The sequence below is a fragment of the Anabrus simplex genome, chromosome 5 (genome assembly GCF_040414725.1).
Source record: "Anabrus simplex isolate iqAnaSimp1 chromosome 5, ASM4041472v1, whole genome shotgun sequence".
Classification (NCBI taxonomy): Eukaryota; Metazoa; Arthropoda; class Insecta; order Orthoptera; family Tettigoniidae; genus Anabrus; species Anabrus simplex.
In genome coordinates, this window is record NC_090269.1 from 31,091,658 (window position 1) to 31,117,045 (window position 25,388).

The 25,388-nt window shown below is 38.7% G+C and overlaps 1 protein-coding gene across 1 annotated transcript in view; it reads left to right on the forward strand.

Annotated features, from left to right (window-relative positions):
- The window catches only part of Hsf (Heat shock factor), a 197,097-nt gene that overhangs the window by 115,470 nt on the left and 56,239 nt on the right, over positions 1-25,388 (forward strand). Inside the window, exon 9 of the mRNA XM_067146826.2 lies at positions 22,031-22,184. Within this exon, the coding sequence (XP_067002927.2) occupies positions 22,031-22,184 (154 nt within the window). The remainder of the gene's footprint in view (positions 1-22,030; positions 22,185-25,388) is intronic.

Sequence of the window (25,388 nt, forward strand, 5' to 3'; positions counted from 1 at the left end):
CAAATCAAATTCAAATTTGATTACTCCATCTAATGATGGAATTATATGATGTATTGAATTAGGAGGATTCACTTAATTTTTCCTTTGTAAAGTGAAAACCATCAACACGGAATGATTATAATATCTTGTAATAATATTACAGTGCGTTAAGATTTTACTGACAGAACTTGACAGTGCTGTGTATAATAAAAATAAATGAAGAATCTGGATTCTACAGTATTATCTCGCTTTTACGAGGGGCGATCAAATTTAAACAGAATTTTATTTTTTATTTAAATTCATTTATTGAAAAACACAAGGCAATTATAATTTATTTTTCCACATAGTTTCCTGCTTTGGAAATGCATTTGTCCCAGTGAATGGGCAGCCTTTTGATGCCCTTGTTGTAAAAAGAACAGGGTTGTGTCACCAGCCAGTTGCGCACAAAGTCTTCCACACTCTTGTCATCCTCAAATCGTTGCCCTCCTAGAGCTTCTTTAAGCGATCTGAGCAAATTGAAATCTCAGGGCGATAAGTCCAGACTGTAAAGGTGCGTCCAGACAGGATCCGTTCCGCTGCGTGCAACACGTCATGATGCATTGTATACAGCGTCTTATCAGTCTTATACGGCGTGGCCACACAGGATCAGTCATCCGTTTTTTCAGTCTTCACCATGCCACTGGGAAGGATAGGACGGAGGTTATTGCTCTGTGAAAATGTTGGACTGAAATTTTGTGTGAAGAGAGAAGTTGGTGTCATGAAATAAATAATGATAGACAAAGTTATGGTGAATACCATACATTATTTCCGAAACTTTTGAAGCAGGATGAAAAATTTGCTGAGTACTTCAGGATGTCGAAATACTGCTTTCACATTATTCAAGAGAGTATTCGAGACAGTGTCAAAAGTGAAATTAAATTACCGTGATACAATTTCTAGGGAGGAAAGGCTAGTAGTTGCATTAAGGTAAGACTTTTCTTTAGAGTTTCACCATCATTGACTTTTTATTTTAAAAAATTAAGTACAGATGGATACAAAATAATGGCAATTCACTGTGAGTTATTCATTATTAAGAAAAGAGAACTGTGCCTGGTAGTCACCCATACTAGTGTCGGTCTGTGTACTCCATGTTGATAATGTTGTACTTGGCGACGTGGAGAATTGTTGTTGATTTAATCCGTCGGCTACTGAGCCACCGGTAATTTCCTTGTACAGCATCTCTTGAAATTTAAGCTTTAGTAACATTCTTCTTCTCTCTCTCTCGGAAGGGATTTGAAATCTTTTAACATGCTTTTAAAGAATAATAAATCTTCACCTTCATCCTCAGTTAAGTCCCTCTCATGAAGCTTAACTTTTTTAGCCTCAAACTCCAACATGGACTGCCGGTACAGATCGGTCCCTCTTTTCTTTAGGTCTTGCCTTTGAGTGTTTCTTTCTATAGATAATGACTTAGGGTTTTGTGTGATGTCTTGACTGGGTCCTGCTTTTTGACTGATTTCTGTAACAGAGTCATTACTAGCATTTTCAATAGTTTCTTGCGCTGATTCGAGTGCATCTTCACTCCTTGTTGACTCAAGATTTGTTGTCCTGGGCCGAGTAGTTATTGAATCATTCAAAAATGATAAGAGGGAAAAGGGGCCAGTTGGAGGTTGAATGGCTATTAGCTCCATCACCCGATCGGGGTTTCTCCAGTTTCTTCAGTTCCTTTCTGTAATAGTCCCTTATTCCACGACATTTCATCTTGAGGTTCTCTGGAAAAAAAAAAAAAAAAAAAAAAAATGTTTCAGGTATCTGGCTACAGGCAGTTCATTTTGGGCACTGGCATTCTCATTTTGCATGGGGAAAAGTACTGTCACAGAAATAGTAAAGGAAACGTATGATGTACTATGGGACCTGTTAAGTAGTATGTATATTGCAACACCGACAGGTGATAAGTGGCTTGCCATAGCAAAACAATATTGGGAATAGTGGAATTTTCCCAACTGCCTAGGCAGCCTGGACGGAATGCACGTAGCTATCAAGTGCCCCCCTTGATCTGGATCGAAATATTATAATTACAAGCAGTTCTATTCCATCAACATATTAGCTGTCAGTGATGTGGACTATAAATTTAGTGTGTTGGATATTGGTGCCTACGGTAGTGAAAGTGACGGTGGAGTGTTAAGAAGATCTGTTTTGTACGATCAGCTATAAAGTAATTGCCTGAATATTCCTGAAGATGAGTATTTACCGGGGGCAACATGTAAAACACCGTACATTTTTGTAGCCGACGAAGCTTATCCATTGATGGAACACGTCATGAGGCCATATCCGAGAAAATCACTGGGGAATTCAGAAACAATTTTCAATTACAGACTGGCATGAGCCCGTTGAATGGTCGAATGCAGTTTCGGAATTCTGACAGCCAAATGGTGAGTGCTTAATACAGCTATAGAAACAAGTGAAACAAGTGTAGAAACATGTGTATCAATAGTTAAAGCAGCCTGTTTACTTCATAACATTGTGATGACTCATGATGGTGTAACATCAGCAGATAATCTGCCCGATTGCGAGACAACATCTGCGGACCATATTCCAGTAACAAGAGCTCACAACTGTTATACCACTTCAGCGAAATTGATAAGGCAGAGATTCACACAGTACCTTTGTAGTCCCGAGGGAGAAGTTCCATGGCAGTACCGTTTGTTATAGAAATAGAACACTAAACACCTTCCATGTGCCTGCATTTTGTAAACATACATTCTGCTTCTGCTATACTGAATTATTACAATTTGAAATATTACAGTATCAATATTAAATTAAATGCATTTTAATAACATTATTTGCATACCTTCGTCTGCTCCTAATTCTGTTACTAAATCTCGCCAGATACGTTGGATTACATTGTGGTCCTTGTGATCTTTGTTGGATGAATCCCACAGCGGCGGATACTTGAACACCCGTGAAATAATGTCTTTGGATGGCTCACTACTCATTGTAGTCGCTGTGTCTTGTCCGTTCTGCATCTAGAAACAAACTGTTTTGAAATAAGACGGATGACGGACTCGGCGGAGAAGACTTAATAAGCTGCGCATGCATTCTGTACGGCCACCTCCATTAACACAGGTAGGTTTGTTCAAGACGCACATAGCGCAGTTGCCTGAAAAGACGGATTGCCGGACAAGACGGATCCTGTCTGGACGCACCGGAGGATGATCAAGTTTAGTCCAGTGCATTTCCTGTAGCTTGGAGACAGAGCTGCAGTATGGGGCCGCGCTTTGTCATGGAAGAGGATGACCTGTCTAATCGGTTGGTCTCTTCTTTTGCGGCGATATGCAACCCTCGCCTTGTTCAACAGCTCGAAGCAGTAAGCAGCATCGATTATGCGTTGCTCATGCAAAAAGTCAATCGGCAAAATGCCTCTCTGATTGGAAGAAATGGCTGCAAGAACCTTGTCAGCTGACAGTAGAGTCTTGGCGTTCACTGGTGTTGCCTCCCCTTTCCTCCGCCTCTCCTTACTGGCTTGTTTGAATTCGGGAGTGTAGTGGTGGACCCATGATTCGTCGCAGGTGATGATCCGACTCAAAAATGCATCACCTTCTTCTGCAAACCCTGCTGTGAGCCTCTAACAGACCTCCAAACCTCTCAACTTCAGATTTTTGGTTAAAAGGCGAGGGACCCATCTGGAACACACTTTATGGAACTGTAGGTCGTTTGTGATGATTGCTTGACAGCTCCCATAACTGATTCCGACTTGTTCTGCCATTTCTGATACTGTTGCGCGTCGATCGTAGTCTATAATGTCTTTAACCACACAAACGTTTTCGTGTATAACGCTGGTCTGAGGACGGCGATCATGTTGCTGAATTTCCACACGTTCTCGTCCTTCCTTGAACTTTTTATGCCAGGCAAACACACATACTTGACAATGTTTGATCACCAAAATGTGCAGTCAATCTCTGGCGAATTTCCGCCGCTGTAACTCCTTCATGAGCAAGAAATTTTATAATTATGCATTGCACAGTAGTGGGATGCACCTGTTGCTCCGACATCAAGAACGTTACTGATGAAACAGTGGAAAATATCTAACAGCACGCTCTCCTCACTCGTAACAGTTCCGCCTAAGCATAGCAAAAGTGCGGGGCCAGTCCTACCAACTGTTGATGTTCAGGAACAAAAATTCAGTTTATATTTGTTTGACCGTTATATGTTTCTGTATTCAACGTTTTCCCGTTGTTTACTACACTTTTTGTTTGACGCCTCAGATTTCCTTTGATAACAATGCACTAAAATCCTCGAATTTATATTAGTAATATTTTATGCTGCTTGCTATTAGTGCCACATCGGAAGCAGGAAAAAATCTAAGTAAAATGATGTTGCAACCAATCTTTAAAGCTTCAAGTAACCATGGCATGATAGCTAAACCAGACAGCTCACATAATACAACACATGAGCGAAACTAGCATATTACAAATATCAGGGAAAGCTACGCAAACCGAATGACATATCTGATGAGTGTGGGTTGCTTATCCAAAAAATTTATAATTTAATCTGTTTTGGACATTGCTTACGTTATTATACAAAGCTGGGAAATGAGCAATGAGTATTGGGAGTCACCAAATTTCGTTTTTAAGTTCTCCTGCTAGGATCGCCTTTCTACGACACAAGTTTTGAATGTCCTCGTATGTTCAGCATGGATCTTGTGAAAGGTGCTTGCAGAGGTGCCAACTATTATGGATTGTCTGTAATTATTACGGATTTCACTTTGCGATTACAGCATTACAGTCAAAGGGAAAATTATTACGGAAAAGCAACATTGTCACGATAAAAATTAATTTCTGTGAAAAAAGGAAAGAAGTAAAAAATGTTCAATCTCTTAGAGCATTACTGGTCAACCGTCCTCATTTCAATGTTTGTAAGCTGGCAACTAAACATATTTGGCAATTATTTGGTCGTCGCTTCGTTTTGTGTCCTGCGAGCGTTGTGAAATCACGGCCAGCTACATAGATATAAGCTGTTCTCTTAGCTAGAATGACACGGGAATGACGTATCAAGTCGGCCGTGAGGTAGGCTCTACTCCTTGCTCTGCTGTTCTCGAGTGCGCGGTTTGTTGTGTGCGTAGAACGAGTGGTATATTTAGCGCATTTCAATTCTAATTATCCTAGACGTTGATTCGAAAAGTAGTGATAGGTTTTGTGAAATGAAGCAGAACAATTGTCAAATTGCATCTTCTAAGAAGACAGCAGTGTTACAGAAATATCGAGACGGTTACACAAAGGAATGGCCGTGCTTACTTGCCTCACGTGTTAGTGAAAACCGCGTGTTCTGCAGTGTGTGTTTGTGTGATTTCTCTGTGGCTCACGGTGGACGAGATGATTGCACATAGAATCCAAGAAACATCACACATACGGTGAATCAAAATTACGAAACCAGTCTGTTTCATCGTTCTTCGTAAAAAGTAATGAAACTGCGGTGACAAATGCCAAATTATTGTTCACATCATTTCTTTTGGAGCTTAATATTCCGTTATCACTTTCAGACCACGCTGGAAATTTGCTTAGATCAATGTTCCCCAACTCTAAGATATCTCAGAAATATGGTTGTGCAAGAACTAAAATCTCTGCTTTGGTTTAATACACGGCATCTGAGGCAAAAATGGAAATGAGTGAACTTTTGCAAATAACGCCTTTTTTTGCTACTGATGGTAGTACGGATTCAAATGCAGTTAAACTTTATCCTATAGTTGTATCTTTCTTTAATGCTCAGAGAGGCCAAATATCAAGTCTTCTATTGTCATTGTTAGGGAGTACCGACAATACAGGTGAGGGAATTTTCAATGTTATTAATAGTGAATTGTCTTCTTTAGCCATTCCATGGGAAAACTGCATTTCTTTTTCATCTGACAATGCATACACAATGATATGGGCAAATAAAGGTGTTGCCAAATTTGTGAAGGACAGGCATTCTTCTGTTTATGTCCTGGGTTGTTCATGTCATCTCATACACATCTATGCACAAAAAGCAGCAGCCCAATTGCCAGTCAATGTAGAGAACTTTTTGGTTCAGTTATATTACTATCTTGATAAGAGTTCTAAAAGACAAAACACGTTGAAAGTTTATCAGGCTGTTTGTGGCACAGAGGGTTACAAAATTTTGAAATATGTTAGTACCCGTTGGCTCTCGCTTCTTCAGTCTATTGATAGAGTTCTTAAGCAGCGGGGAGCTTTGACACTCATGTTTTGTAGCGAGACCCACCATAAAAATGAGACCACCAAGAAGTTTGAAACTGTGAAATCTTCCATACAAAACCCATACACAAAACTGTTTTGCTACTTTCTTCAGAGTTCACTTCCTGTTTTTAACTCTGTGAATATATTTCTGCAACAAGATGCTCCAGCATACTTCTTCTTAGGAGGAAACTTTTTGGTCTTTTAACCGACCTATTGGTCAGATTTGTTCACCCATATTCTCTTCAGTCAGAATCTACCTCCCTTTTGAGTGTTGGAATTCAAGAGGGGGAAATACCAGAAAGCCAATGAGGGCTTGGTAATTGGAGCAAAAGCTAGGGCGTACTTGAAAGATAATGACTGTGATGAAGAGATGTTTCATAATTCTGTCAGAGAGTTTTATATGGCAGCTTGCAGTTACATTACCAGGAAATTTCCCCTTGATGATGAATTTCTTCATCGTGCCGAAGTTGTAGACATCTCTCTCAGAATGAAGGTTTCCTGTTCATCTCTTGAATATTTTGTTCGAAGATTCCCAACTTTGGTCAAGGAAAGTGAACATGACAAAATTGAAGAGTAATTTGCAGTTTACCAGTGTGATACTTTCCCTGAATACATTGTTCATGGACCTAACATTGATGTGAATTGGGGCAACATTGCAGATCTTAAAAATGCAAGTGGACAAATTAAGTATAAAACCTTAAGTAATGTTGTATTTGCAGTACTAAGTGTACCTCATAGTAACTCTTCCACAGAAAGAGTTTTCAGTGTTGTTAGGAAAAATCAGACAGAATTCAGGCCTACGTTAAGTACATCTACACTGGAATCGCTTATGGTTCTGAAGACGAAAATGTCATCTCAGGGGGAAGTATGTTTCAAGAAAACCTACACCGAAAAGCAGCTGCTGGGTGTGAAACAAGCTACAAAGAATTTTTTATCACAGAACTAACAGGTAGTGAGCAAATTTTATTGTGTAATGTGATATACTTTAGAATAGATTGCTGTAGGAAAGGGCAAACGGGGTGCTTTGTATTTAACTCGTAAACGTTTTGTGGGGGGGGGAGTTAGAAATGGGATTACTGATAACCCACTTCAAAGGTTGGCACCTCTGTGCTTGTGAAAATTCGCTAATGTATAGATAATTATGATACTTGCGGAGAAACTACGTGTTCTGAATGGTGCTTATGATCCATTTTTGTTGTAATGCAACTAATCCGTCAATATGATGTTAACATGTCTTTTTGGAAACCTGTTTACATAAGTATCTTGAGGTTGAGAGTTGTCGTAGTATGGACCCATAGTCAACACGAATTTATACATATTTTCAAAGGTGTTTTAAAGTGTTTGTGAGAATCTGTAGTCAGTTATTATCCATGTGCATTATGGCCAGGAGATCAACAACTGTTGATAGTTTGGCCACAAGTGAGTTAATGTATGTATGTATGTATGTATGTATGTATGTATGTATGTATGTATGTAATGACTTCCTCTACAAATTGAGCAAAATTTCTGATCCATCTTGTGTTTGTGGAGCGACTCCCCAGACCATCCAACACATTGTGCAGCAATGTAGTATTACGTCATACTCGGGAGATCTGAAGGACTTTCTATCGTTGACTCGAGGTGCTGTTAACTGGATAGACAAATTGACTCTCACCATAAAAGTGCATACATTGTCATTGTATACTCTGTTTCATGTCTAATAGTAATAAGGCCCTAGTTATTTTAGTATATGATTTATATATTGTTATATATTCCAATGTGTTGCCATATGCATAATAATAATAATAATAATAATAATAATAATAATAATAATAATAATAATAATGTAGTCAGTTTATACACACATAAAAGCTAATACTTAAGAAGCAGTCTTTGTAATTGGTCTCCAATTCAGAGTCACCATTTGAATCTTGCATCACTGGCCAGCCTAACTTAGCTTTAACACTTTTCTGTTCAAAGGTTTGCTGTGTGTAGAATAATATGACACAAGAATCCTGTAACTTGTGGAAAGACCTTTGAAATAATACAGGGCAATTTATTAGAAAGCTTGTCTTCAATACCGACAGCATCTCTCCCTACAATACATCAGTCATTCCAAGAAGCTTATCCAAATTCCTGTCATAGGACCAGCCTTGATTTTATTGCCATCTCATCTATGATGAGAGAAGCAGCCTTTCCATTATCGTGCTGTAAATATTTGTTTTCTGCATTCAGACGAGCTCATACAAGTTTTTAAAGATTCTTGGTGTAGTAGGTGCAAAATATTAAGAGATCTTCGGAACCTGTAGCCTGTAGATACCTGTTGGACAATAATATGCAGACGTTTATAGTATTCTCTCTGAATTTACATTTCTGTTTAGGAAAAGCTTGAATCTGCTCAATCAAGTAATTTGCTTTCAAATCCCCTTGTTCAGGTAGTTCTGTAATGTTATTTAGTTGACTCTCAAGTCCATGTTGATTTTTTTTTGTTTTCGAGTTGATGCATCCTTTCTTTTAAAGTGATAATATTATTTGAGTGCTTCACTATAAGTGCTGTTTGTTTCCTACTTTTTCTAACTATTCTTTTCAGTTTCAAACCTAATTTAGTGCTGTATAGTTTAAGTTTAATAGAACACTCTGTGTCATGGTTTTATATAATTGTCCACTCACAATTACAAATGGAGGGTCCTTCTCTTCGCTGGCTACAGATGAGATTGGTTCTACGTGAAGTTCAATTTTCTTGTAGAGTTTAGCTTTATTTCCCACTCTGTAGCTTTCCTCTTATGTGGTCTTCCTGTATGTGATTGTGTGTGTTTGTTTACGGTAAGATCTTCATACTTCGGAAATCTGTGAAATGAAATACCACATCCTTTTGTGGTCTTTGATTTACATTAAGGAACACTACAGTGCACCATGTTTTTTAAGAATTATCCAATGTTCGCATTAGGCAAATACGGTCATTAATTTCAGCCGCTAAATTATAATAATTATTTATAAGTTTCATTTCCGTATTGATTGGATGCACGTGTATAGACAAGAAAGATGTTCCACCTATCAATACTTTATGTATTATGAACAGATTCACATCAGTACCGGTTTCAGCTATTTATAGCCGGAACCGATACTGATGTGAATCTGTTCATAATAAATAAAGTATTGAAATTATAATCACCCGCACTAGTACAAGATAGTTCATAAAGTACAAAAATACGTCGCTCGTGAAGGTTTGAATGGAAACATTGCACACGCAATTTTATGACTAAGAAGAGCGCACCTAGTGACAAAGCGATGCGTTTCACAAGGCTAAGCGGGAACCAGTTTCACGAGCAGGGAGGCCTTGTATTTCCCAGCGTTGTATAAGAACGTAAGCAATAGTTTTGAAGTACATACTTATATTTGAATCATTTCTTGTCTTGCAAATAAAACGCAAACTAAAGCCAATTTTAAAAAATCTCTCTTCAAATTGGGATGTGTGGATGTATTATTCACATACCATACGCCATTTTCATTATATTACGTTTTTGTTCTTATCCGAGTCAAGTGGCCAAACTCATTAACCACGTTCTTCTTGTCATGTCGTTCATTTGTCCTTCTTTGTTATTGCTTTGTTGTTGGTATTTGCTTTTCTGAATATTAATGGCACCAAAAGAAAGAAAGGAAAACTTTCACTGTGGAAGAGAAGGCTTAAATCTTGGAAAAAGTTTATTCGTTCCACGTAAAGTGTATTAATACTGGCACATAAGTTGCCACTCTCTATATCCACATTCTCGCTGAATACAGTGTCGAAAAATTTGACGAAGTATATCATCAAGCTCTTCAGAATGCAGGCAAAAAAAAAAAAAACCATCGCATTCCAAATACGAGGAGTGGAAGAATGTAGTAAAAAGTTGGTTTGAAACTTCAAGAGCCGCAGGCATTCCAAATAGCGGTGTGTTCTTAAGAGGGAATGCTCATAAAGTGGCAAACATTTTTGGCATTGGATCGACCGATTCAGGAAAAGGCAGAACAATCTTATAATATTGTTTGTTGGAGGAGGGGGGAATCGAATTCAGTTAGTGACAAAACTGTGGAAGAGTGGATCAGTGGCTGATTGCAGGAGCTGACCAACAAATACGTACCTAGGAACATTTTTAACCTAGGCAAAACAGGACTTTTTTTTCATTATGTTGCCCAGCAAGACTTTGGCATTCAAAGGGGATAAATGTCATGGTGGGAAACACAGCAAAATGGGGTTCACAGTGATATTGGGAGCCAATTTTGATGGCTCTGAAAAGCTCCTCCATCCCTTTGTGATAGGGGAATCTGAAAAGCCTTGTTGCTTCAAGCATTGTTATCATAACCAACTGCCTATGATGCCAACCGTAAACTTCGATCACTGATCTTTTTTGACAGCAGTTGGCTGCTATGGGTGCGCAAAATAGGAAGATAAGTTATAGACGAGAAAGGTTCCCCCTTATCAATACAAATTTATTTATACAAATATCTACAATACCGGTTTCGACTCTTTACATGTAGTCATCGTCAGCTGTACACCGCTACCTTCACATAAATAGAGTTAATTGATTTGCCTTGTCCATAATAATAGTCATAATGATAGGATATATCTTACTTCTAATTGAGCATACTTCAGGGTAAATTCGACTATGTACAATCTAAAATGTGTAGGTGAATCTTTTAGGCCTAAAATCATGTAAATGGGCTGTTATTAAAAGTACAATTATGTAAACACTTTTTTTAAAATATATGTGATACGTGTAAAATGTTGTCTTAAAATATACAGTTCAAGTAAAATCCGTTATAATAAATAAATAGGAAACACTTTGTTGGAATAAGTTTTCGTCTTGCGTACGTTGATTTTCTTCAATATGATGTGAAAATCGTATAAATGAACTATTATTAAAAGTACAGTTACATAAGCACTCTTAAAAATATATATAGTACATGTAGGATGTCCTCTTAAAATGTGCAGATTCATGTAAGATCCGTTACAATAATAGGAAACAATTTTTTAGAGTAAGTTTCCGGTTGATTTTCTTCAATATGATATGGAGAATGTCTATGCTTTTTTGTAAGTGGTGCTCTTCTTTCTGCTATATATTATGCTTATTCATTAGTTTATGGTTGACTTATCAATCATTAATAACAAGTCTGATGTATTTGTATTGATAAGGTGGAACCTTTCTCGTCTATAACTTACGATAACGGTCAATACGGAAAATGAAACTCATAAATGAAGAAAATAGGAAGATAATCATCAACCATTTTCCTGCACATCCCATGGATGTTTATTTGAGAAACGTGCAGTTAGAATTTCTGCCTGGTAACTGCACAAGCAGGGATTTAGGGATTATACACTCTTTTAAGTCACTTTATAGGAAGAGCCTGGTGCAGAGAATTTTATTCCTTTTGGATGCTGGAAAGGATCCATAATCATTTGAAGTTTCATTCCTGCATGTTCTTCACTTCATTGCAAAGTCTTGAGAGGAGGAGGAGGAGGAGGAGGAGGAGGAGGAGGAGGAGGAGGAGGAGGAGGAGGAGGAGGAGGAGGAGGAGGAGAAGAAGAAGAAGAAGAAGAAGAAGAAGAAGAAGAAGAAGAAGAAGAAGAAGAAGAAATGTGTACAAGTTGGTTACAGAAAAAACAAACAAACAGCAGCTGAGTCTCCTGAGGCAAATGCTGGGGCTGTACCTTAATTAAGGCCACGGCCACTTCCTTCCCACTCCTAGCCCTTTCCTGTCCCATCGTCGCCATAAGACCTATCTGTGTCGGTGGGGCAGGAAAGGCCTGGGAATGGGAAGGAAGCGGCTGTGGCCTTAATTAAGATCCAGCCCCACATTTGCCTAGTGTGAAAATGGGAAACCACGGAAAACCATCTTCGGGGCTGCCGACAGTGGGGTTCGAACCCACTATCTCCCGGATGCGAGCTCACAGCTGCACGCTCCTAACCACACGGCCAACTCGCCCCGTCAGATAGTCTTTGCATTTATAAAGCAATTAATTTTTTGCATTCCCAGAGCATTCGTTTGCCATGAGGTGTTTTTGTTTTGCTTGTATTTCGGCTTGAGATCTAAAAAAGTGCTTGCTGTCTTTGTATTTGATGATGGATATTGAAGAAGGGATTGATGGGCTTCTCATTTAGCATTAATGTGATGCAAAACCTTTATTGAAGTCATCCAATCAAAATTGCTTCTTCCTATTTGCAGAACCAGTGGTTTTGTGTAACTTTGATAATTCTGTTACGTAGTCAATAGGGAGATCGTATTCTGGAAAATTGAAGTTGCGTTTCATTTTGAAGTTTACAAGTGTTGTACTTCCATTTGGTCTGGTTCTGGAGATACCGATTTGATTTATGGCAGGGAGAAAACTTAAGTTGACGGGCTTTTCTTGCTGTCATGATGATAAGAATATCTTTCTTATAGGTAGGGCCCAGATTATTTAAAAATACATATGCAAGTGCATAATTTGAACATTAGTGCATATATAGATATACTTTTTTCTTATGTGTGATCGATGATCTGAGATTTCTGAACAAAATGAAAATCTAATGAACTCTCTATGCTGTACATCCCTTGGCAACACAAGAAGCCTTCCCTGATGAAGGAAAATGCTTTCAGTGTCTCAATACAAGCAGATATATGGATAATTATCCTTTTCACAACAGCTTTTTCCTTCTTTCTGACATTCCTTCCTTCGTAGGCCGCCTGCACACCGAGCGCGCTTCGCATAGTGTGTCGCGTGTTGCTCAACGCTAAGCGTCATGCTAAGCATAACCAGTGCTTTGTTCGTAATCCAGGTGTTCACACTGTCCGCGCTCTGCTGCACTGAACGCCTATCTTACAGCTAAGCGAAGCGCCAGACAACGCGCAGTGTTGGTTAATTGCTTAGCGTTACCTAGCTGGTTCTGAATCTATGGAAGAAGAAATTATTCATGCAGTGTTTCAAAGAGAAGAAATATGGAACCCAAGACACAAAAACTATAAAAATGTAACTGTTTTGCAAAATAAGTGGACTTAAGTATCTACAACAGTCGTATCGCATTCCTACAGTAAACATATACGGTAATATTACTTCTACTGTCACTCTTTACTGGGCTTAACATTGTGACAGGATGAAAATGAGTATGGATTTTAGTGTCGGAAGTGTCCGAGGAGAAGTTCGGCTTGCCAGGTGCAGGTCTTTTGAATTGACGCCCGTAGATGACCTGCATCATGATGAGGATGAAATGATTATAAATACACACATACACCCAGCCCCCGTGCCAATGCAATTTACTAATTATGATTACAATTCCCGACTCTGCCAGGAATTGAACCCGGGACTCTGTGACCAAAGGTCAGTGCGGTAACCATTTAGCCATGTAGCTGGACACTTTGTGACAAATTCATAGAATCTCCCAGACTCTGTCATATCGGTTTATAATTTTGCCGATGGAGGGTGGTAACATGAAGAATATCGCTCTGCAGGCTAGTAGTGGGCTTGGAAGTAAATATTTCTGTTTATTAATTATATTTGTCACACGTTTACTCCACTTTTGTTACGATGATTGTGTATACTAATTGTAACAATATTGCAAAATACTATTTATAATTATTATATAAAGAGCGTGATTTAGTCGGAAATTTAATTTCCATGCGTTTGTTACACGGTGCTCCTAGATAATTCGGAAAATTGAATTTCTCCCAATACTTCTCTGCTACTTGACGCCACATTTCAATTGCAGGGTTTGGAAGGTCAAAGGTATTTTTTGTCATTCATAAGTAATCATAAAATTTATCGCGATAAAGTCTTGCATCTCTGTGCAAACGATGGAATTCTCTGAAAGTAATTCGTTCTTCATTAAATTCATGAACCCACTTTCGATTCTTTTTCCTGATTTTCATTTTTAGGTAACTGTTATCCATCAGTAAACTGTTTCTAGTGTACTTGGATAACGGCATTAGTTCGTGACCACCCTAAAACGCCTCGCACCAACCTAAGCTGAGAGCACGGCGTAGAGTTTTCGATGTAAACAGCAAGCACGCCTTGCGCTATGCATAGCATTTCACGCTACACACGACACACTGTGCGAAGCGCGCTCGGTGTGCATGCGGCCTTACAGTAGCCTCCCAAGGTTTGCTTAAACAAGTGCATTCATCTCTCAACTTGCTCTTCGTCTATTGCAATGTTTCTACAAAATTAAAATGCCTAAAAATAGGAGCTCTAGGCCTTTTTTAATTAAACTGTGGATATCGGGCAATAGTGACTATACAAGTGACGGTGATATAGTGTGCAACAAGAGTGTAAAATGCGATTTAAAAATTTCAAACTGAACAGAATTCAAAAACAACTTCACATCTCAGATCAAAAGAACAGAATAAGAATACGCAACACTACTTTTAACTGACGTGGAAACAAGGCGTACATTTTCCGCTGATATTTGTAAAACATTTGTTGAAAAATCCACATCAACGCTCGTTTCTTGCTCTAATCAAAGGATACCAGATGAATCTACTGTGAGGAAGAACTGTTTACTTTCAATGCACGATTCTGTCGTGGATTCAATACGATCTGATATAGGAGAGAACTGTGTCTGGATATCGGCAGATGAAACAACAGATTCGTGTGGTCGATACATTGCGAACTTCATAGTGGGTAAATTATGTCCAGAAGAACCCGGCAAACCTCATTTACTTTCGTGCAAAGTGCTAGAAAAATCTAACCACGCTACAGTTGCAAAATTTGTTAACGAGTCCCTGCAACTTCTGTGGCCTTGTGAATCGGAGAGTGATTGTTACAAAGTGCGCTTTTTAATCACAGATGCAGCTTCGTATATAATGAAAGCTGGTCAGTCTCTTCGAGTATTTTTTTTCAAAATTGCATCAATGTCACATGCTTGGCCCATGGATGGCATCGTGTTGCAGAAGAGATATGTACTCTCTTTCTATCTGTCAACAAAGTATTTTCAAGTGGGAAAAAACCTGTTCCTGAAAGCACCGGCTCGTGTGCAGTTATACAAAAACTCATCTGCCTCAGGTTTCTCTTCTGCCGGAATCTGTTCAAACAAGATGGGAAACTTGGTTATCCACAATATCGTTCTACCGGAAGGATTTTAATCAAGTGAATGATGTAGTTAAAAGTATTGATAATAGTCATACTGCGTGTATTAGTGAAGCAAAGTGCGCATTTGAATCTGAAACTGTATATAAATATATCAATTGCGTCCATGTGCATGATTCGTCACTTTCGAAGGCGATTAAGGACCTAGAAACTCGCGGTGCACCCTTACACGAATCCCTTCAATTAATTTAAAACACCCGTCAGTTCTTTAAGTGGTGTCCATGGTGAAACTCTAGAAAAAGTTAAAAGGAAACTCAGTGTGGTGTTGGACTTCATTCCACGACTGAAGAAGATTCAATTCATAAGGAACTACATAAGTGGAATGAGGCAGTCTTTGCCAGAAGAATATTCTGAGCAGTCAGTGCCATTGTACAAGTATTGCCCAGTTACGTCCGTCGACGTAGAATAGGCTAATCATTTTCAGCATATATCAGACAGCAGAAAGTCATTGATCCCTGAAAACACTGAAAAAACTATTGCCATGCAGCATTTGCGAGGAATGAAACACGTTTATCAGTCTAACACCGAGTTGAAATTAAATAATGCGTTTGGTAAGTGAATTTTGTTTTGTGGGTTCGGATCCCACTGGTGTCTGGTTGGCCATTTTTGTTCTGTACTCAACATCTCTTCAATACGTACTAAATGTACGTAACACGACCTAATAGGTTGAAAGTCGGTTTTGATTGTACTTTGTTTTATTTTTCTTGCATATTATCGTGCATATTTTGAACATTTTTAGTGCATATGTGCATGCATATTTTTGGAGTTTTTAGTGCATATGAATCCGGGCACTACTTATAGCGTTACGAGGTGATTACGTGGTTAATGTAATGTTTAGGGCAGGAAAGCATCCATGTGGTCTTGAAATGTTTAGGTAGGCAAACTGAGTGTTGGTGATGAGTTTGTGTTCATCCCATAAACCGAGAAGCAGGACTCCATTGGCACTGTATTTGCAGTGGTCCTACTTAGCCATCGCATTTTCCCATTGCTAATTATCTCTCGTGACTAGCATTGAAGGCTCGAGTATACTCTATCGCAGCAGTGGCGGACCATTTGAGGCCGCTCAAGTATACTCGGTCGAAGCAGTGAAAGTGTTAAATTAGGACATGTTTCGATCCATGCATGGACCATCTTCAGTTAACATCACAAGTTAAAATTTTCAATAACACTTGAGTGTATGCATTTCAAGGCAGGAAGATAATAAATTGCTATTGTTACGTGCTTGAGCGACCGTCAGCCTTGTCGCAGCCCCTTCGGTATTACCTGAAAGAGGATGACTAAGCCAGATCGGGAAACTTCCCAGCCCACCCAAGGACATGTCACGGCCCTTTCTCTATTCCCTTCATCTCGTTTCTCCATGCGATTTCTGGAAGATATGTCAAAAACATATGAGTTGTAAGGCTTTTCAGGCGTTTGCTCTATTAACCAGTGTTTCGTCTTAGGTCTGACACTAGACTCATCAGAGTGGGACGTGTCAGACCCTACCCACTGACGCTGGGGTGTATGCAGGTGAACTTATCAGAAGCCCTTATAAGGGGCACAGTCTGATAACTGCATACGGGAGATAAATCTCCACAATGGAATTATTGCCCGCCTAGCAATTCCGAATGGAAAATTCTAAATTCCCTCATTTAGAATTTTCCATTCTGGAAGATGTGGCGGGAAAGTTCAATCTTCAGCCGAACCCTGAATGTTCTAGTGGCCCAACATAGAGTTACAAATACAAGGCCCTGCAAGCGAGTTGTTGTTGTGGTGTCAGAGAGACCCGTGAGTACGAGGACTGGATCGACGGAACGAAAAACTGTACTGTGTGTTTGTGTATTTCTGCATGAGTCAGGGAGGGAAGCTGCTATGGCAAGTGTGAAGGTAAATGAGCCTGTGTTAATGTTCACTGTTCTGAGTATTGTCCTGCTGTTGAATCCTGTTGAGCTGTTTGGTTGCTCATTACATGCAACTGTGTGAAGTATAAGTGGAGTCAAACCAACGAACAGTCATCGTGTGTTATATAGCCAGTGGCACTGTGTTCAAATCCTACTGTCTACGCATAATGGATGTAGGAGGTGACTGGACTTTGGGAAAGTGAAAGTAAGGATTAGTATTCCAGGTAAAGGAACGGGCTGGACCCTTGCTGCGCCATAAGGTAGAGAGATTTGTAAATAGGCTGGTAATTGGTGTGACGTTTCATAACTGGTTAGAATAGTTTGTGTTTAAATATATGGGTGTGCTTTTATAAGGCCATCCTGAAATGAATTAGAGTAATAAAAAAGAAATGGAGTTTTATTCTTAACACTATTACAAATTTGTTTGGATTTTTCAAATAACGATCATTGTAACATTCTTCCATATTGAAGCATGTATTATATAATCATGGTTACATATGCCGTAAGAAAGGAACATTTTAGCCTGATTTTATCACCAATTAATTCTTCTGCCTTTTAGAGAACACCAAAATTATGAGTTTTTATCCAGGTTTTAGTCGCAAACGGCAAGTATTTTAGAACATATTTTGAAATGTGTCCGTGTGTTTTATTTTTTATTTAAATGTCTTTATACTCTTTTTAATTTAACGTATCTTTGATGTTAGCAGAAGATGATCCATACATGGATTGAAACATTTTCTAACTTAAGTTTAAATTGACTATTTAATATAACCGAATACTTGTGCAGTATTGAATAGGTGGATGCATGTTTAAACAAAGTTTCCTTGTGGAACTTTCTTGATCTTGTGGAAATGTGCTTGAATTTACTTTTATCAGGGATATCACCACTCCATAGATTGCTGCTTGGATTCAGTGGTCACAAGGGACACCGATGTCTGATCTCCTGCTGATGTTCTGGTCCAATAATGCATTACCTTCCTCATGTCAAAAGTACTGGTACATCTGTATTTTTGTGTTCCTCTGTTAGTATCTTTAATTGCACAACATTCGGTAGTCCATCTTTTCTGCAACGAGTTTTATGGACTTTCCCATTATTGAGATCGTTGGGTCCATACACTACAGATCTGACGAATCTCTGCCTGTAGCAATTCCTTGCTGTCAAAAAACTGGATAACTGACCGTATCCTACACATGGCAGACTGCTCGATCATCTTAATGTGTTTCATTGCTCACTGCAAAGCAACAACACACTACCAACGTGACAACATATGCAAGGGATGCTGGAATCGGTGCGCATGTATGAAAGAATGAACAGTTGATTTTGTAAGATATGGACGACCGGTCCTTAATTTTAAAATCATCATCATCATCATCAGTGCCTAAAGGCAATGCCTTGTCTATGCAACCAATCTTTTCTGTCCTCAGCTCCTCATTTCATTTCATAATAGGAACCATAATGAAGACTTTGTGTCAAGTCTTGAAGGAATTTTTTTCTTTGGTAGTCTTCGGCCTTTCTTCCCTGTGAATTTAGCTCTCCTTCTCTCTATCATTTGGTATCAGTTCTCTCTTCCCTTGTATTTTTTGCAGATACCTTTGTTCGTTCTCTTTTCAATCTACTTAATCATTAACATTCGTCTCTAAACCCACATTTCAAACTCTTCCAATCGTTTCCAGTCCTGATCTCTGATGGTCCAAGATTCACAGCCATACAATACATAAGAAATAACAAATTTCTTAATTCCAAAATCTAAAGTTGCACTGATTAAAACATGTCTCTTATTACTAAATGCTGTTGGGCAAGCACTATTTGCCTTTTGATCTCTTTGCTGCACCTGTTGTCATTGGTGATCAGGCTTCCTAGGTAAGAGAAACTGGTGTCTTGTTCCACTCGCTTGATGTTGATGTGAATTCGTTCAGGATGTTTACTCACAACTAGTATCTTGGTATTCTTAACATTAATGTCTAAGTGTGAATCTGACAATGTTGATGACAATACATTCAGCATCTTGGACAAACCTTTCTCGGAGTCTGTTCCAAATTGTTATGTCGTCTGCAAATCAAATGCATTGGGTATGGTGCCCATTTATATTTATTCCTTTGACATTTGCCGTAAAATTATTTATGGCTTCTTCAATGTGTACATTAAAAACGTACAGTGAGAGAGAGCAGCCCTGCCTTGCACCTTTCCTGATTTTTGCTGTCTGGATCTTTTTCGGATATCTACAATCATGGTCTGTCCTTCATAAATTCCCAGAATCAGCCTCCCGTCTTTCCAATCCAAACCTGTTGGTTTAAGAATTTTAAACAGTTTGTCCCAACCCATGTTATCAAAGGCCTTTTCAATATCTACAATCGCTACATAGGTGTTCCTATTCATCTCAACCTCCTTTCTAATATTGTTCGGAGAGCTAAAATTGCTCTTGTTCTCATCCCTGTCCGAAAGCCACACTGCTTCTGATCAGTTAGTAAATTTAGTTTGTTATTTATCTAGTTTTTTTAATTTTTAAATATAGTAGTATTTTGGATGTATGAGAGAGCAGAGTTATGGTTCTGCGATCGGAACATTCTGCAATTCTTCCCATCTTTGGTATTGTAACAGTTTTTCTTTTGATGAAGTCTTTTGGAATTTCACCTTCATCATAGCATCTTGCATATCATGGCATATAGAAGTTCAAGTTTCTCTACCATATTCTTTAGCAGTTCTCCAGATATGTTATCTGGATCAGTAGCTTTATTTTCAAGTAATCGCTGAAGTGCTGATTCAAACTCCCTCCTTGTGATTGTAGGACCTTTATCATCTTCCTCTGCCTCATGTTCTTGTTCAATACACCATCAGTCATTTAGCAAATTTCCTCCTTCATACAGTTGTTCAAGGTATTCCTTCCACTGTGCACTGATGTCATTGTCTGTTAATATTTTCCCATTTTTATCTCTTACTACGGAGCTTTTCATGCTAGGTTTCCAGTTTGTTTTAATGCTCCTGTATGCTCTGTCCGTCCTTCCTTCAACAATATATTTTCTGATATCCTCAGTTACTTCTGCCATCTACACTTCTTTCGCTCTTCTACACAGAGTTGTAATTTCATACTTTTCTGTATTGTTCGTAACTTACTGTCGTGTTCTCTCTCCTGTACTGATTTCTCTTCACTATCAGATCCAATATTTCTCTGGTAATCCACAATTTTCATGCTTCCATTCTTCTTGTTCCCAATGTTTTATGAGCTAAACCTAGCAAACTTTCTTTTATAGTATTTCATTTCTTCTGGTTAATTCGTTTTTTGTACATAAACATCCATAGTTCGACCGTCTCTTAGCTTGGCTAGATATAAAGGTTTTGCTTTTTGATAATTTATTCTTTTCTATTAGATACTGCATTTGGTCATGACTAGGCAATGGTCACTGTCAATATCTGCCCCAGGGTAGCGTGAGACTATTGTTCCCGACACCTAGACCAAACTTCTCAATTCCTTCTCGGTCTGGTTACATTTCAACAATAGCATTGAAATCTCCCACGATTATTAAATTATCTGATTCCATATTTCATCATTGTTTTCATAAATTTCTTCTATTTCTTCATTTGAGCTGTTTGATGTTGGAAAGTGCATATGAACAATAACCAAATTCCTGGAATTTGTTTTGATTTTTGTAACTAGAGTCCTCTCATTAACATGATAGGTGTTCATCATATTTCTTGCCCAGTTAAATCTAATTAGCAGTCCTACTCCATTACTGGTAGAAATCACCATTACCTGGCCATCTTATTATTTTTTTTTTCTCAGATAGACCCAGAATATGTAGTTCCCTTTCATTCATGACAATTTTAGCTTCTTCCATCTTTTTCCTGCTTCCAGCAGCGTTCTCACATTCCATGTTCCAATTTTCATTGACTTGATATTGCGAGGATTTTGCTTAATGGCGACCTGGGAAGCCTTGTTCATTCCCTTGCCAAATCTTGAGTTCCGTGCCTCATGATCAGTACATGATACATCTTGCTGTGAAATCATCATGGTTGCTTAACTTGGGATTAAGTAGTGCAGTGGTTTCCCATTGCCCGCTGCACGTAATTGAGGCCGCCCCTGACCTGGTGAATAGACGTCTGCTGTAGCCGACCCTAACGTGAAGAACCTGTGCGACAAAGATTGATTTTCATGATTTACTCCACTAGGTTCTTCCGATCTCTCAGCCATTGGGAGCGAGATTCTTCTTCGCCTTTAACACCGTTGACCAGATTTCACCTTTAACCCTGGCAAGCGACCCTTACAAGGTGCTACCAGCTGGGTCAACTGATCCAGGGTGTTTTAAAGAAGTGTTACTCCTCTGTCACTCGCCCTTTGTCCTGACTTGTAACAGGCAGAGCCTGGCTTCCAAAAACAATGTGTCCAGGTTGGTGGCATCAATTTTAAAATAGCCCTTGTAAAAAAGTTTATTTAAAACAATAATTTAATGTCCTGAGAAGCATATAAAAGAAATATGCTACTGTCTGATTACGTTTACCACGGCAGAGATACAGTAAACTCCTGATTATTTGTGTGTAGGTTATCCGTACTTCCTAAAAATCAATAAAAACATAAGCGTAAATACATGTACTGGTAATGTAGTGAAGTTTTATCTTATTATGGCAGAAAAAGATAAGAAATATAAATTTTAACAATAAATCAAAAATTAGAAGTTACTGGAGAAAATAAAAATTAGAGGAAGTGAGTTAGATGCTAAGTTGGCAACAGATTCAGAAATTAGGTTCTATGGAATCATTTTTTTCTTTCTTCAGTAGTGTCAATAAGACATTTGTGTTATCAAATTCTCATGACTTGCTAATTGTTCAAGGCTATAAAGTTGTTTATTTTGTATCAGTTTCAGCCATTAATGATTGATTTTTTTTCTAATTTCAGTAAAGAAGAGTTGGATAATCATTTAGGAAGCATGCAGTCCGAATTGGATTCTTTGAGGGATCTGCTGAAAGGAGAAGGTTATAGCTTGGACGCCAACACACTGTTGGGGGTATGTCCAGCTCTACTAGGTCTTCAAAAAGATTCCGTCTTCAAGGTAGATGTACTGTTACATATCAGTAGCGTCTGCTTGTTCAGTCTTCAATTGTATGAAACTAGATTTGAAGTTTAATAGTGAAGGAACTATTGTGTCAACAATTCTTTAGTCAACTGCCTCCATTTTTTTGGGATGCCTCTTTGTTATATACCTAGGTTTGTTTTAAGGGGAACTACTATAATATCTGATGACCTCTTTTGGTAGAGAGACAAACATTTTCATTATTAAAAAAACTCATTCAGAAGTTAGAAGTCGCTTATTATAATCACTCTGGGACGAAGATTATTTGATAACATTAACCGATTGATAACATTAGCCGGAAAATAAAAATTGATACGTAGCCTCCTGTATTTATTCATAACCTATATGCACTACTATGAAACATTGATTCATAACCTACGTGCACTGCAATGAAACAGATACCGGTACACAGCACTGCAATATAATTAACTGTTTTCAGCTATGTAAAATGGTCTCTAACTGTTTTTGCCTTCTGGTTGTCTCTCGAAAGTCCATTAATGAATCTTTCATATTCATAATATTTTTGGAAGTCCACCGACCTACGCTGAATACCTCGTCACATTTCAGCATTGGTTGGTGTTGGGGAAGTTCGGCAACATCGTCATCATCAGCATCTCTATCTTTTGCTCCGTGCTCTTTACCTCTCATATCTAATTCTGCGGAACTAACTGCCTCACATGTCGTCTTTTGTCTGTTTCGCATCAGTAATGATGCCCTCATCAGTGTTCATCCATTCCCAAAATTCATCTTCCGTTAAGCCTGTTGGACAAAGTTCAACATTCTCCTCAACTTCTGGTAAAAAAATGAAATGGCACATGGCTTTTAGTGCCGGGAGTGTCCGAGGATAAGTTCGGCTCGCCAGATGCAGGTCTTTTGATTTGACTCCCGTAGGCGATCTGCGCGTCGTGATGAGGATGAAATGATGATGAAGACGACACATACACCCAGCCCCCATGCCAGCAAAATTAACCAATTGAGGTTAAAATTCCCGACCCTGCCGGGAATCGAACCCGGGACCCCTGTGACCAAAGGCCAGCACGCTAACCGTTTAGCCATGGAGCCGGACCTCTCCTTCTGGTAACTCTCTTGTATGCACTCTACTCGCATACGTCAGAACGAAATCCTTGAAAACAAATGTGATAACATAAACCGGATTAATGATCACAATAAACAGAAGATTTTCAATGTTTCAGTATTTGACAGTACGAGACTTCGTAAAAGTGATTATAAAATATGCTTGATAACATTATCCGTACCGAGCTCGATAGCTGCAGTCGCTTAAGTGCGGCCAGTATCCAGTATTCGGGAGATAGTAGGTTCGAACCCCACTGTCGGCAGCCCTGAAAATGGTTTTCCGTGGTTTCCCATTTTCACACCAGGCAAATGCTGGGGCTGTACCTTAATTAAGGCCACGGCCGCTTCCTTCCCACTCCTAGCCCTTCCCTGTCCCATTGTCGCCATAAGACCTATCTGTGTCGGCGCGACGTAAAGCAACTAGCAAAAAAAAAAACAAAACCATTATCCGTGATTACAATAAACGGCGTCCACTGTATTTCTGAAAGCTGTTTATAGGGAATTTGTAAGGGAAAACATTTCCGTACTCTGAATTTGCAATACATTATTTTATTTTCCTGGCTGGTACTGACTATTTCCTATGATTTTCTTGTGGACAGACATTCAGATTTTACTATTAACACATTAACTACCGGGCCCGGAGATCTCCATAGTACTGTGGCTAGCAGTTGTTGACGGGCCGTGGAGATCTCAGTTTTTAAACATAGGCATCGTTTGTATCTTGTCGTGCTATCTGTTGGCTATAATTTTAACTACTTTCAGTCATGTCATGGAGTGGATTGATCGTAGATTTTAGTGTTGATGTTTTTTTTTAAATTGTATGGTCTTTGTAGCCACGGAAACTTTGTATATATATATATGGGTGTTCTTACACACGGAAAATTACTGTACATGGCCCATTGCAACGTGCGCTATGTGACGAAAAAATATTTCAACATTTATATGCAGATTCATTGTCTGATGTGCCACATGGGTGACGAGCCTTGAGAATTCTCATAGTTTCTCAGCTAACAGTAGGGGACAGCCAACAGTAGGTGATGGGCTATGAGAATTCTCACTATGCATCTCGTATTTCCTTGATTATTGATGAAATTGTAGGTGAAGTTAGGAGTTTGAAATGGTGTAGTCATATATAATTTGCACTTTTTTGACAAAAAATAAGTGTGAACATTTTCGGTGCGTGATATGTGCGAGGATTTGTGTGCGAAAGATCGTATTCCAGGAAAAACGTAAAATTTACATTTGGCTATGGAAACAAGACAACTGGCATAATTACCCTATTCATTGTCACTGCTTTCAGTCTCCAAGCTATTCTCGCGTGTACATAATTGTATGGAATTGACCAGCGTGGTGCATATTTGTCTTGTGATAGCCTAATTATGGATTCAGAAAAAGTCGTGAAATTCCTTACTAATGAAGACAAAATTAAAGTCTGTCAGCAAGTAGACTGGCATCCATATATTTAAAGCGCGTAGAGTTGGCTGAATGTTAAAACTCTCGCCTTCCAGTTTCAACTCTGTCACTCGAATCGGTCGTGGTCGGTCAAAGATTTGTTAGATTCAAAATGACAGCCAGAGTCATTCTGTTGCAGTTGTACATGGCCGTGTAAACCCCCCAACTCATTATTTATCTGAAATAAAGGCTTCTACTAACATTTGTTTTAGATAGTGTGATCTGCAGTAATACTTTCATATTTTTATGGGACCCATTCAAATGTTTTCATATTTGTTGTTTGGTGTTTTTAACACTTTTCATTGCACTGTTATTTTATAAACGCCAGTGGAATAAGTTTTCATATTTGTTCTCTCTTATTTTTCACACCTTTTAATATTCTCTTCTCATATAATTTCCCCTGTACCCGCGGATATACGGTGTAAAAATCCATTATGTCGAAAAAAACCGTGTCTAGTGTTTCCATATCCCTGTTGAATAGTTTTTATTAGTGTATTCAGTAATATGTTTTCTCGCTTAATACGTTCTTTTTCCTTGTCCCCCGCAGAAACGTCTTAATGAGGTTTTACTGTATTTTCAGATCTTACTTTCAAGTATCTTGCCATTTTAATTTTTGGGCTGTCCAGGTGAATTTCTTCCCTGGTCTTGTAGATAGTG